Source organism: Cryptotermes secundus, unplaced genomic scaffold (assembly GCF_002891405.2).
Source record: "Cryptotermes secundus unplaced genomic scaffold, Csec_1.0 scaffold929, whole genome shotgun sequence".
Lineage (NCBI taxonomy): Eukaryota > Metazoa > Arthropoda > Insecta > Blattodea > Kalotermitidae > Cryptotermes > Cryptotermes secundus.
This window is the reverse complement of record NW_019725015.1, coordinates 744,690-759,659: the sequence shown is the minus strand read 5'-3', so window position 1 is coordinate 759,659 and position 14,970 is coordinate 744,690. Positions and strand designations below refer to the sequence as shown.

Below are 14,970 nucleotides of genomic sequence, written 5' to 3'. Positions count from 1 at the left end.
TCATTCTCCAGGCCGACGTCTGAACGTGAAACACGAATTCTACACGCTCGAACGCGACTTTCGAGTAGAGGTGTACCGTAACTTAGTAGCCCCACGGAGCTGGGTCCTTCTTAAGTAGGTGACGGTTGCTCAGTCGCAGCATTTTATAAAACCCGAAGGTTCACTGCCGTGTTCACAAGGGCCCACCACTGGTCCCTATTCTGAGCCAGATTAATCCAGTCCATGATCCATTTAACATTATCCTACCTACGTCTAGGCCTCCTCGTGACCTTTTCCCGTAACTTTTCCTACCAAAACCCGTAGGCTATCCTCTCCCATGTAAGCTGCATGTCCTATCCGTCTCATTCTCTGGCGAGGAGCACAAATCATGAAGGTTCTCGTTACGCAATTATCTCCGACCTTCATCCCCGAACTGCATGTTCTTTCTTCAATATAGAGACAAAGTTTCACACCAATACAAAACTACAGGCAAAATTATAGTTTTGTACATGTTCTTGTGTATGGTTTTAGACAGCAAGCGATAAGACAGACACAAGATTCAGCACGGAACGGTAGCAAGCATTCGCCCAATTTCCTCGTGATGATTTGTGTTTCGCATGAAACTTAATTGGAACGATTGTGAAGTCTGCCATCTCTAACGCTACATCAGTGTTGGCACTGGTCATAGGTTCCGGCGTCGACTTGATCGCGTGAAAACAAAACATCTTCAATCACAGATATGTGAAATACTTTCGTCTCTCCGGTTTTTTCCGTTTTATCGCCTCTGGCGATCATAAATGGGTTTATATAATGCATAAAGCGATCTATGTCCACTGCTGTTCCTCTGCTTGGCAACCTGAAAGGAACACTATTCAGCGCCAATGTTGCTACAAAAATACAGACAGAAGCGTCACAAAGTATGCAATGACGCAATTCGTTATCTTAGCGCTTCCCACTGACCGCCTAAAGCGCGGCGCTCACTTCGTATGTGTACCACTCTTCGGTTTCCTCCAACGGTGTATATGGTGTGTTTCGTAGGATTTTCGAAACAGGGATTAATTCCTTAAACAGCACTAACATTTTTGTGAGGTAGATACTAACGATTTGCCGACCACTGTGGCCGCGCTGTCTGAGGCATGAACTGTCTTCGCCCGCTCAAACATTGGGATCGTGTGTTCGAATCCCACTTGACGCATGAATGTCAGTGTGCGTTTATTCGGTTTGTGCTGTCCTATGTGAGCAGGTAGCGGTCTTGCGACGGGCTGATCACCCATCCAAGGAGTCCTACTGACCGTGTAAAAGATTAAGAAACTGGAAAGCGGCCAAGGTCCAACAAGGGGCAGTAGAGCCATAGGCAGATAGAAAGACAGGTAGGTACTAAATGTTTACATTATTTAGATGGATTTTAGGCTTCTAAGGGATAAAATGTTCAGGTGCAGAATGTTAACGTTTCCTAATCCTCGCATGCTACCTTTATGTATGTTAGCAATTAACATTTTTTTAAGAATACGAGCAGATGACGGCAGCTATACATTTCAATAAAAGGTATGATTCAGTCGGTATTACAGTGTCCACCTTTGCCTCCCCCTCCCCCAGAGAAAGGTTCACAGGATATATCCAGATAGCAGCATTGCCGAGTGCAGATGTTGTCAAGTTCGACATCTTTGTATGGCTGTAGGTTGCTCTATCTTTCTGGAAAATTTGCCAAGTTTCTGAGATATGGCGATTTTGACGAAGTCTGTCCATGTTGCATAGTCTAGCTGCAAAGAGTGTCTGAAATATCGGCCCCCCCCAAATTAAATATTTACAAAATTTACTTTAATAACAAGGAAGACACTGCACAAGCACAAAAAAATTTCCCCTCAAAAGGTTTTTACACCCCATATTCAATGCTGCTGACAGCCGCAATCTGCGGGCTCTTGTCAGGGGCAAATAAATGTTCCTGTTGTAGCCGCACCCCGCATGCAGCCTCAGTGACTCGAGAGCCGACACACACCGCACGCCAATCGCTTCGTACCCTACACGAGCTGGCAGGGCGCCAGGGCGTCATCAGCTGGAATGCTGGCGCACCAACTGCGGCCGTTAAAGTTTTTAAAACTCTCATAAAATACTTCAATATGGGCACATTTAAGGGGCAGCTGGTCCCTGTTTATCTTCACTCTCTCCTACGCACTGCAGATCGGCAGGCGTCCGCACTCTGCCAAATGTTCGGGGTAAGCAGAGCTTGTGGCCAAGCACCACACCATCAAGGGCATAGGCGGCCTTTGATGGAAAGCTCCAAGCGTTCTAAACCACTGTATGGGGCTAGCTCCACGATCCGACCGCTTTACCCCGGGCAGGTAGCATTCATAGCCCGGAAGTCGCTCGGAGAGGGAAACTGCTTCAACCCAGGCTGTCACACTGCTGATTATAGCTATTTATTTTTACTTCCGTTCTGTTTAACGACGCTGTCTGTACCTCAGGCTAACAGCGTCGCATGGTAGGATCAGTGAATAATAAATTGCAAAGGATGCGTGAGCAAGCCGTCTGAGCACTTGGCATGCATGACAGAAGCCAAAACCACAAGGGCCTCTGGTGGAATGGTCGATGTCCCGGTCCAGGTTCGAACCACACAACCAAGGAATAAGGGTCAGAAGCGTTACCGCTTGAGGCAGCTCGCTCAGTGACTGCCAAACTTTTGATGCTTCACAAGGGGACACGTAAATAGGATAGGACACACTGCATCTACACATCCCTTCAGGGTGTGTCACACTACCAGTTGGCAGCCTTATGACAGAAAGGGCCGTGCCATAGTTCAGGAGGTTAGCTGCCGGCTTCAGTCCCAGGTCAAGTGACATGTGGTTTGTGGTGGCACAGGTGCCATCTGAGTACTTGGGTTTCCTTTGTCAATTCCCTTTCCACCCAATGCTCCATAATCATCTGGGCTGGTACAACAGGCCAATTAGTGGCTGATGTACCAAGTGGACTCAGTTTCACCCCACCCCACAAAACTATATAAACAAAAAAAAAAAACCCCCAAATAAAACCAGGAAAGAAGCACGCCCCTCATATTCAACATGTCTGGTATGGGGATTTCTGTCTTACACTGCCAGTATCCTTATAAACACAGATCCACAGCTGGCATTCAAACCTGCACAGCGCTGCTGTCTCACTACACAGATATGCTGGGAAAATTAACACTTTAACAGGCTTTATACCGGGTCCATACCAAACATGGGACAGACTCAGCAATGCTCTGAGGAGCACTTGTTCACACAGCATGCCCCAGAAAGCAACATCACAAAGTTAGAAAATAAGCAGACACCGCTATGAATCCTCTGAAGCCTTGGGAGGGAGGGGAAACAAAGAGAACTGCTCACTGCTCACTGGCCTGGTGTTGAGGAAACAAATCTATTATTAATTCCTCACATGAACCAATGTAAGAGAGGCAGGCATGAGAGAACAGTAGAAGCATAAGTTAAAAGAAATGGGATAGTCACAGGAGAGCTGAAAGTCAAAGTGGTGAAAAATAATGGCTTCAGAGAAGGTAAAGTTAAAATTGTCCCATGCTTAACTAATTGAGCACTATGCCATGTAGGTGTATGGGGGAGTAGACATATAGATCTATATTTTTTGACCTTGGCACTAGCTAGCTGGAGGTGAGTGACCAGCTTCATGCCCTTGATGCTTTACCCCTGGGGAAAGAGCCCCCATAAGTAAAGTAAAGTAAAGATATCCCTGTAACAGGCCGCGAAGGCCCATAGGGTCGTGAGACGTTGAGGATCTCACATTATCTAGACAATCGGCTCAAAGATGGCAGTAAGGTTGTCAGCCTTACGCACCGGCTGCACTTTACTCCCCAGGAAAATTATTTAATTAATTCATGGTACTCATTTCTGTTAGAGGTCAAGTTGACCCCAACGCCATAGTGAGGCCGGAAGGATTAGGTCAATTGAAAAAATCCAATGACCTCATCAGGACTTGAACCCGCAACCTTCTGTCTTGTAGCATAGCCCCTCAACCAACTACGCACAGCCCCTGTACCCATTAGATAGGAGGCTGGGTGGGCCCCAGAGCCAGTCTGGATGGTGTGGAGAAAAGTAAATTATTAACGCTACCGGGACTCGAACTCCGACCCTTCAGTCATCCAGCCTGTAGGCAGTCGATAAAGTGACTGCACTATCCCAGTTCCTCAGCTTCAAAGAAGGGGTGCAGAATTTTCTGGCTAATGACAAATTACATAATTTTGTGGCCTCAAAGCAATGGGTTTGATTTTGATAGACTTAAATCATGACACCTACGAGTACATGAGAAGCATGCAGTAGCAACTCGCAACTTGGGAACCATCTCATCATTCACTTGAAGATGGACAAAACCAAGAAACCTCCACTACGCTGGGCTGCTGCAAGACTTTCTAGATACACAGAGCCTGCCAAACAGGATGTGAAGTTCAGTACAAGCACTTTTGTTTTAACTGTCTGTTAATTTAATTTCACTCTCTGCTGAAAGGCTGATGTTGGGATAATTAAGACCAGCCTGAGAACTAACAACAAGATAAACACAACTCCTTAACACACAAGTTTCTCATCAACTCGGCTATGCCAACAGCTCAAACACATTATCCACCGACACTCTGAAACTGTAACACTTTGTTTGGTTGGCAATCTGTCAAGAGTGAAATCACCTAGCCAAATATCATAAAGTAAACCAGAAAAGCTTCAACATTATGTTCATTCTTCAACCACTTGCCAGTCATCATGGTTATTTCTGTTTATTCACTTCAGTTTAAAAATAAAGGAGCCCTCAATATCGGTGCTAAACACATTAATGTTACCCCTCATGTCAACGTGTTTGCTGTGTGAACAAGGTGTCTCAGTTGGTGCTGATTCCAGTTTGTATTTCGGAGGTGACTGATTCAAATCTTGGTCTGTCCCTTCAATACCTCAATACCTCACATTAGGCCTGCTCAGTTCCACATCCTTCCCCTTTCATCATCCCACTCTGACCTACTGTCGGCATTATTAAATAAACCATACACAGGCCCATGACTAGCAGTTCTGCATATATCAATGTCAGGGTAGTGGTCCACCAGCCTGGCTACCCACCTCCTGTCAGTGTTCAGAGTGACAGATGGAGGTGCAGTAGTTCCCCTGAAACATTTGTACATATCTACCACACTACATGGTGTCACATTCCTGATAACAGTGATGTCACAGTCAGAACCTCAAATTTTAGTCTTTTCCACATTTCTCCCACCTCCATAACCAGATATTCGTGTACTTCAAACAGATGATCAAAGAGCTCCGGCCCTGATTCTCTCTGTGCAAATACTGGGAAACAACCTTCCTTCAAGCATCTTCTTGTAAGCACAGCACAGACCGCCACCACAGTTCCTCTATAGACTGAGCTTGCACAAACACTGGAATCTCTATTCATGTTTATACATCACTTCATTACACAGTATCAAATGCTGAACGAGATGGGCAACCACAGCATATTATTTTGGGGGAATATGGATTGTGGTTGTGACATATTTATATACTACGCTGCGTTTTCCAGGAGAAAATAAGTAAAACCACAAAGAACTTCAGTCTATGTAGCCAGTTCTCAACACATGCATTGTGCCTTTACGTGGCTTATCTTACATGCTATAGAGACTTGTACAATAAGCAAAGGATGAACTTATAAGGTTCTGAAAGGAGTCACGGCTTGATTGAGGTACAATTCCAGCATCTGCCTTGAGGGACTAAGAGCACGATAAGCAATAAGAAACCTCTGCAAGGCTCATTGGTGAGGCTGACATTTGAAAGACACAGCTCCCAAATACAATTCTAGAGCGTTACTGCTACACCAACCTACTGGCAGTTTCATGTGTCCACAGGATGGTGCTTGAGAGCATGTGACTATCTGGGTTGGCTGAGAAACCAAGACTGGCAAAGACACACTCAAATTTAGGAGAGAGTAACCAAGACACGGCAAGAGCAAGAAGGAAAGAAAAAAAAACAGAAAATGAAAGACTGTAATAAGCAAGCAAGACATGAAAAAGGCATGAAGACCAAAAGGACCTGGAAAGGTAGCAATCATAACACAATCAGAGGACGTGGAACAGGGTGGAAAATGAAAGGTACTCAACAGAAGTACAGCCGGCAAGACAGCAAGAAAGCAGACCTAGACAGACACAGACAGTGCAGGAAGAGGACATTCAGGTCACTTCTGGTGGACACTTCAAATCTGATGCTATGGGCAATACCCAAACACTTCAGTAAGTTGCTAGAAATTCTGGCAACTCACAAGAAACTCAAAACCTGTAAGAAATCTCTCAATTATTATAGGCTTCAAGTTGGAGATCCTGGAAAGGTATAGGAAGAAAGGCCACCTCAACTACAGGCCAAAAAGAAGTGGAGAGCTCTTCACAGTACCTCCACAGCAACATCTGGTGCAACAGGATGAATGAAAAAGTGGAGCTGACTTTCACACTGTGCAGCTGAGAACTTAACAACAGAAAAATTCATGCACAACACTTACCTGCAAAATGTTTAGCAGCAGAGATTAATCACTGCACTTATCAGAGAACTGAGTTACAAGTGAATAAGTTTCAAAACTGGAACTACTTCTCCATTACACAACATTGGTCTGGGAATGTGCTAAATATGAACCTAGATGACTGTCTTAAATCACAACCCAATTCCTCCCTATCTGACCAACTTCAGGTTGTAACATTCACCAGAGCGAAACGTGATGTGAGGGGGACCAGTGAAACTCAACTAGCTTGGACCAAATGCATGCAATTACAGGTCCGTATATTGACCTGCATTAGAATAAGCAAGTTGGCTTGTGTGGTAATTGCTCTGACTTGTATCTGGGAAGTGAGTGGCTTGAATCTCAGCTGGAATGCTGACCATCCTATGGGTTTTCATGGTTCTCCTCAGCCCCAGAATACAAATGCTGAGGGTCATGATCACTTCCTTCCATGTCCTTTTCAACGCAACATTCATTGATCATATGAGCATTTGATGTCTCACAGTGAGATGACGAGAATGTTGCTAAATAAACCCTTCCTGTGCAAATACTAGTACCATGAAAACTGAACCCACCCCACAGTCCATGTTCCTGTTGATAAAGATTACAAAAAGGGTCTGGTCTGATGGTCATCACATCTTGTCTGAACCCACAACTAAATTGCTTTTGATGCCGTGTAGGTGGGCAAGGTATTCAGACAACAGCTGACAGTAATCAAATAGTAAAGGCATTGCTTTCTCTTGGGCAGCCTGTACACATATACAACACCTTCTACACTGAAGGTGCACAACACTTAACATAAACACGACATCCATGCACACAGCAAGCATCTCTGACATGCCAAAATGTTGTGTGGAAGTTGGAAAAATTAGTTGATCAGTATTCAAAACTGTAAAACCAGAGTGACCTATGTCCTCCAAGTCCATAAATATGTGTTACACTTCATGCCCTACTCTGATGACCTCTTAACAGGAAATATATGACACACACACACCCACCACCTGCTCAAAGGTTAGAAGTAAATGCAGTGTGGGAAAAGCAAGCACTTCAGCAAACTCTGGAACAGTTCCTGAAGTGGCACTCCATGCAATGCACACATTATCGCACGTCATGCAGATACCGTCCCACACCTGTGGTTCCAAAACTTACCTGCATCAAGCCCAGCCCACACAAATGAAAGTGTCTGCCTTACAAGTGACACACAATTTAGTGAGTGAAAACAGAATTACGAACTTATCAAATGAAAATAAATACTGTTAGCAAATAAATAAATAAACCACACAGTCTGAAGGAAGCCAAGAAAGGAAACTAAAACTGCAAACGGCCATGCAGACTGGAGGAAAGAACAAGTGAGTACATCACAGAAATGTTCAACCCATGACCTGCCTCTACAATATGGACAACAACTGTTAAGTTACAATTTAGCAATTTTGAATACTTGTGTTTTGTTATAGTTCCCTGTACAGTTTTATTATGAAGGTTCATTATTTACATGGAGTTGGATCACTGTAAGGTTAAATTGTCTGGAATTGAATTTATGTAATTAATGGAGTTGACTGTGGGGGAGGTTATACTTGAAAAAATGTCCATGTTTTACGGGTGGAAAATTTTATTATGATTCCAACAAAATTTACAAATTATACACGTACAACAAAGAAAAATAGATTTTCATGTAAGATGTGGGTTTTATAGAAATCACACTGCAAGCTTTGTTATTACACTTCCATAAGCACCTTAACACTGATTCGAGTTGGTAACATTCTCCATTTAATTGACAATGACAATGACAGATGGCAACAGGTTCTTTCTGTGATTCAATTAAAAGTCAATAAAAGTCTACAAATAATATATATTAGTATGCTACAAAACTGCAAAACTGCAGCAGGAGTGAGCGATGCAAGCTAACTCAATCAGTAATGCCTACCGCGCATGCTTCTGTGAAAACAAAGTACAGGAAAAAGGGGTGCCAGATTCCCTTGTTATCACAATTTTAATCAACAGGCCCTCATTTTTCCAAAATTGCAAAACGTTTAATCGGCACTCCACTCCTACTTCATGCAAAATACTCGAAGCCTCATGTTATGGGGAACAGCCCCCTACACCAGTGCCGACTGCCCCATCACAGAAAGAGTTTATAAGGAATATTATTACATCTAATTAAGTAAAAATTGGTCCATTAAATATTGATTGTTATCACGATCCCTAATAAAATGACCAGAAAGCCACAGATGCTTCACAAGACATGAAGTTAACAATAAATACTGTACTATGTGTTACTCTGGTCCACCTACTGAGTACTTTTGATTTTCCCAACCCTCTGAGGTCTGACCATAATGCCATGCTAGAAGCTCTCAGACTTGACGAGCCCCCCCTGGTCCCCTTGCTGGTGAACATCTGAGTAGTACTCGACGTGGTGCGTGGTGGTAGTGGTGGTGGGTGTACAGTGGGGGGCAAGGTCCTCGCTTACCTGACTGTGGGATACGCTGTCAGGTATGGGCAGAGGCTTCGCCACACCAATTCGTACGACTCCCTTAGGGGCTCCTTTCAGTGCCTGGACAGCTTGATCCAGTGACGCATTCTCCAATCCAGTGTCATTGACAAAGAGCAGGCGATCGCCTGGGATGAGACGGCCATCAACCTGAGCAACGCCACCTGGCACAAGGCTCCGGATAACTATCACTGTTTCATTTGGGTTCATCGGGTCCTGAAAACACCCACATCCATGAGAAAACTTCATCACACCTGTTCCTCCAAACTCAAAACCATTGTGATAGGAGACAAAGATCAGATCAGGTCCACTGAAGAGGGTCAAAGTAATCTCTTGACTGTAGAAATGTATAAAGCCCAAACAGGAGAATGCAACACTGAAGGAAGAACATGAGAAATCTGTATTGCAGACACTCTGCTAGCTCCGCTCTATACTTTTCTACACTCAAACGTGTAACCAGAAGATAAACATGAAGCATTAGTGTTTTCAAAACAGCAGTTTTATTTGAAGAACAAATGTTTAATATGAGAGAAAACAAATTACATTTGTATAGATGAACACATAGATATTTCAACAATACTACTGTACTCTGTGAGTGTCATCAGTCCAACAGGCAGGACTCCTCAAACTCACAACAGATTCCTAACTACAAATACAAGTTACACTCATAATGCTGAGTGGCAGTCACATGTGCTGCAGAACCCACTGAAAACTTGAGATGAAGACAATTATTTCAGGCCCACTTGACAGCACTCTGAGTTATGAACATTACCACATTTCCCCACTATGATGCAAACAAGTAATACTATTGGTGGGAAAGACCAACCGCAAAATGGTAAAATGTTCAAACTTGGGAGTGTACTATCATGGAGGCCTCTGAGAGTATTATGCTATACTTTGATAGATTTTTGGTCAGAAAAGGCATGGAGATATAGTAAGTAAGGAATTGAATAGAATAAGATGCCAAGTAGTCTGGTAGAAGTAAGCTTAGCTAAGCTAAGCTAAGCTAAGCTAAGCTAAACTAAGTGAAGGAGGCAGGCAGAGTAAATGTTATTCTGCTTGCTTACTCAGCTTACACTTCCACCCTGAAGATGGAGGCAGCATATTCCTCCAAACTTCCACCAGACTTCATGGCATCACATCCAAATGACAACATTCTTCAGTCATCAACTGTGAGAACCTCAAATCTCACAAATGAGAAATTGGTGATATTCAAAGTCACGTCATCAACAGCATAAAATGAGACTCTGAACCGACACTGAGCAAGTGTAGATATAAGAGTAAATGGGGAAATACACTCCCACTGAATGCGATCTCATTTGTACATTAAATGCACCCATTGACTCACGGCACCAGCTTCTTCCTTGATTATAAGCGCAAAGAGCTACCAGCCCTATCAAGCCTTAATATGCACCTGATTCCACCAATAACATGACCATCCATATTCTGAGGTTAAGATACATCTGTAGCATTTTTTGTACTTTATGACTTTGTTTTATACTACTATGTATTGTCTACAATAAAAATATATGGTTCTTCTGGCCCCATGTGTATCAGATAATTCTGAAAGAAACTATGCCAAGCTAATTACATTTGTTTCACAGCAATGCCAAACATACTGAAATATAAAATATCAATAAAGTAGAAGAAACAAGTCTAGTTTAACATTTTCTTATCCTCTGGCAGAAGGCAACTGTAATTTTCCCATACATGTCCAATGTTCCCAACCAATTTTATGAATGTACTGCCACATTATGATTATAAGCTGACTATTCCGTTTTTCTCTTTAGAGTCTTTGACATCTGTTCTATTTGTTCACTTATAAAAAAAGAGAAAATGGCATGAGTTTTATAGCTTCTTATACCAAAGCAACTATTTTCCTTTTCATACAAATTAATTTGCAGGAAGTACAAATGAGTTTGGAAAGCATAACACTTACATTTCACACACTTCTCTGGCCAAACACTGGCAATTAGTTTATTCCGACTATGTTGGTCAAACAAAGTAAGTTTAATAAACTTAGCAATATGATACATAAAATGTTGCTAATTCAAAGAACAAATTTCCAATCTCCTTCTCTTCAGAACAGGAGGTTCATCTACTGCTATTGCTTACACTGGATCTTCCTCAGGAAAATAGTAATTCACAAGTGCAGACAATTTCTGCTACCCTGATATGAACACTATAATATCTGCCTCACCCTATCCTGCATTGGTCTGGATAACAACTTACTGCAGACGCATAATCCAGACATTACACTACACTGCACTTACAAATTATGGGAACTCTGACAAGAGAACTGACTATTTTGAGAGTTGAACTTTGATCCATGTTGAGATTCAAACCTTAACCTATACCAGGAATAAAACTTTTGGAATGTGAAGAATACAGGTGCCTATTTCTGGTTTGGAACAATTTTCTGTATGTCACTTTCCAGAAATAGAAAGAGAACCTGGTGAGTAAACCATTCAAAACCATCAGTTTAAGAGGAGGTAGAGGTGCTGGATTAATATGAATCTTAGAGATATGGACCCTGAAGATGTGAAATTGACTGAAGTGGTCTGACATGTCCAATGGCGGGTGTTACGTTACTGGTGCTAGGCATTCAGGTTCTATTACCAGACAACAAGTCATTGTTTTATATGGGTGTGAAACCTGGTCTCTCAAATTAAGGGAAGAACACAGATATTTGAGAGCAACATGCTGAGAAGAATATTTGGTTCTAAGAGAAATAAGTAACAGAGGGAGAAAACTGCATACAGAGGTGCTTCATAATTTCCTCAAGAACTGCATATCAAATTGTGGTCAGACGACCTGAAAATGACCATTTTGAAGATCTAGCCACAGATGAGTGGATAATATTCAAACTCATTTCAAGGAGGTAGGGTGGGAGGGTAGGAATTGGATTAATCTGAATCAGAATATGGACCACTATGGGGGGGGGCACTTACAAATACAGTAGTGTGCGTTCGGTTTTCATAAAATGCAATGACTTTCTTGACTAGATGAAGGGCTGTCAACCTTCTCAAACACGAACCTGTTTCATGGTTAGTTAGTTATTTAATTACTTCCATTCGGTGAATTACAATCTGCCTTCTTCATTCCGTACGGCAGAATTCTTGTAAAAATACGAACATTGCAATTTGAAACCTAACTTTTGACTACTCACTCTTAGGCCAATGAAATGTTCTGTATTTCCAGATTATGGCAGCAACAATCAATTTCAAAACTCTACTAGAACATGTGAAGTTATTAACAGATTCATTTCATGACAAGCAAGAGAGGACCAACACTCATGTTGATATGCAGCAAATGCCATGAATTCAATTACCATTATGGCTGCCAGGAATGAAACCAAAGTGAATGAATGGTTCAAGGAACTTACTGGCCTCTAATGGTTAGGCCGATAGCAACCAGCCCCCAACAGGAGGTAATGACAGCTGTCAATGTTACTGTCTTCTGAGACGTGGCACAAAGTAGTCCAGTAGCCATTTACCAACATTTTGCAGGATCCTGGTGCCTTCACTTTCAAAGCAGAGGAGCTCTGAAGATGAAGTCCATGTATCTTTCTAAAGCCCTGGTAACTGTCTTATCAGATTACATGGCATCAGAACGGAGAAGACAGTAGTAATATGAATCACTGCTGTGAGAATCTTGAATCTCATACAATGCTACGTATTCAACCAAACCTGCATGACAGGAATGCACACTGAATTTCAGGGATCTCACCAATACTGCATGTCATGAACCAATGGGCACAATGTCCTATTTTACACTATGAATATATGAAGAAAGAAATGTGCAAAGTACAAGGCTTTGTGCAATACAACTGTTCATACACTTCAGTCAAACTCTGCTACTTGGGGCTATCAAAGTGTGAACAATGTAGTTGTACCAAACAGAAAGGTTCTTTAATGCTGACAATGAGAAGAAACCAAGGGAGAACATTGTCAATGAAAACAAACTAGGGACCAACTCAGAATCATCAGCCTCAACACTTCAAGTGCTCATATTTCAGGCATCATCAGTTGCTATAACAAAGCTGGGCTCAATCACCCAGGTGAGAATGGAAAGCGCACTTGTCGGAGCAAGGACTCGTAACACAGAGAAGAATCAATGGCACTGTCAAGCGTCTGGCAGCGATTCTTTATTGTCTCCATCTCTGTGGGACTTGCTCCGATGTCTTTCCTCTCTCTCCCACCTGTCTGTCTCCTTTTCACATAATCTGCCAGAAGCACAAACTTATCTCGTTATGGGTTACAGGCCCTCAACGTTCTGCATACCAACCCGTTTCCCTCAGTTCAATAATTGTGGCAATAGATCCTGTGTGGGACATCTGCTTCCTAACCCCCTGAGGAAAATAAGAGACATGTATGTGCTTCACAATACATGTTCGATTATATTCATTTTGGGACACCTGACATGAGCTGCTATCTACTGTTAGCTGGTGAAAATAATTTGAGATTGTGTATTAATTGGATGTGGGGCAAAACAAAAGAAACAGAGGGTGTTAGTAGCGAAAAGTCTGCTACATTCCTATCAGTCATATCATAAAGAAGGTAATTATGATGAAGCAGATGACTTCTTGTAGAATTTGATTACATTTAGTGATACTGCAAAAATGGAGTAAACCTCACTACAGAGAGCAAAAAATGTGAAGCATCAAAGGGCTAACAACATGATACACGTAAGCTGGCAGGCCTGTTTGGCATCTCCTTCAGATATAAATGTGGTATGAGAGAGGCTTAACAAGAGGTGCCTTAGTGTAACCCATTCTCACCTGGTAGTCGAGGATGGAGAACCCTAACCCACGTTCTCCCTTGGTCAGCTCTATTATCTGGGGTTCAGAGCTCCACATGGCCAAGCCAGTCAGTGGCTCAAGGGATCGTGACTTCATCTTGGAGAAGCTGGCATCAGTGGCCGTTGCTGTGGTGGTGGTGGAAGCCAGCGATCCGTCTGATTTGGCCTTCACAAGGCGATCTGTTGCTGGGATCAAGTTCTGCAGGCTACCTCCAAGAATACTCTGAAAGACCAGATGAACACATCAGCCCACTGCAACATCCTTCCTTGACTAGGCAATGTTTATTTATTACTCATTTAAAGTAGTGAAAAATGACTGGTTAGACCAGTTGAATGAAAGGATAATTACTGCATAAAAAATTGATGGAGAATCCGGAAGCCACAGAAGAGTATTTTAAGGTACCATCCAGACATGTCTGGAGGGACTGAAGAAAATCATGCAAAACATCAGGGATCGTTTGACTTCCGGCTAAGATTCAAACTGATCACCACCTGATCATAAGCTAATGGTGTTACCACTCAAGCCAACCTGCTTGGCATGCAGTGGGTTTATACTGCATTTTCCTCTTACTTAAACTATAATTAGAAAATAATTTTGAGCATAGCATGAAACCTACAGAACCAGAATACCATAAATATACTCCACAAAACAAGAAAAAGTTGAGTCCTTCAACCTCACTGATCTCCTCTGGACTGGCTCACTTACTCTAGCCGCAAACGCTGCTCTGTCCTGAGAGGTGTCTATCAGTCGATACGGGGCTGTATCTCCAGGACGCCGTGCACACACCATCCTCACATTCACTGGCAAATCTTTCAGGATGGTTACCACTTCGATGTGATTCATGCCCAGCAGACGATGTCCATTCACCTGTGCAGCAATTATGCCTCAACATGAGCCTCCCTCACACCATAATGTGGAGTGGTGAAGTTTCAGAGTGACTAATTTAACTTCCTAATACTTACCTTNATCCCCACCATTAGCCCGGATAATCGAGAGTTGACTGTATATGAATCTATGCCCTTATGACTAAATGGCTAATAACATACAAACATATGATCAATAATGAAGAGGTAGGAAGATGCACACTTCACACTCAGAGCAGGGAAAGGATGACCAGGACTGGTATGGGTTCAAGTCAGACCCTTGCTACCCACTCCTTCACCAGTCCAGGTTCACCTCCCTGACTTATGAGGAGGAAGCCATT

General features: G+C 42.6%; 1 protein-coding gene across 12 annotated transcripts in view; it reads right to left on the bottom strand.

Moving 5' to 3' along the window:
- Positions 1–14,970, bottom strand: part of LOC111863250 (multiple PDZ domain protein) — a 150,410-nt gene that overhangs the window by 84,955 nt on the left and 50,485 nt on the right. For all 12 annotated transcript variants that reach the window (XR_002842565.2, XM_023849394.2, XM_023849391.2 and 9 more), the window contains 3 exons: positions 14,472–14,633; positions 13,746–13,988; positions 8,945–9,181 (listed from right to left, as the gene is read on the bottom strand). Coding sequence is in view for 11 of the 12 variants with exons in the window: in XM_023849394.2 (XP_023705162.1) it covers positions 8,945–9,181; positions 13,746–13,988; positions 14,472–14,633 (642 nt within the window). In the remaining variant the exon portion in view is untranslated. The remainder of the gene's footprint in view (positions 1–8,944; positions 9,182–13,745; positions 13,989–14,471; positions 14,634–14,970) is intronic.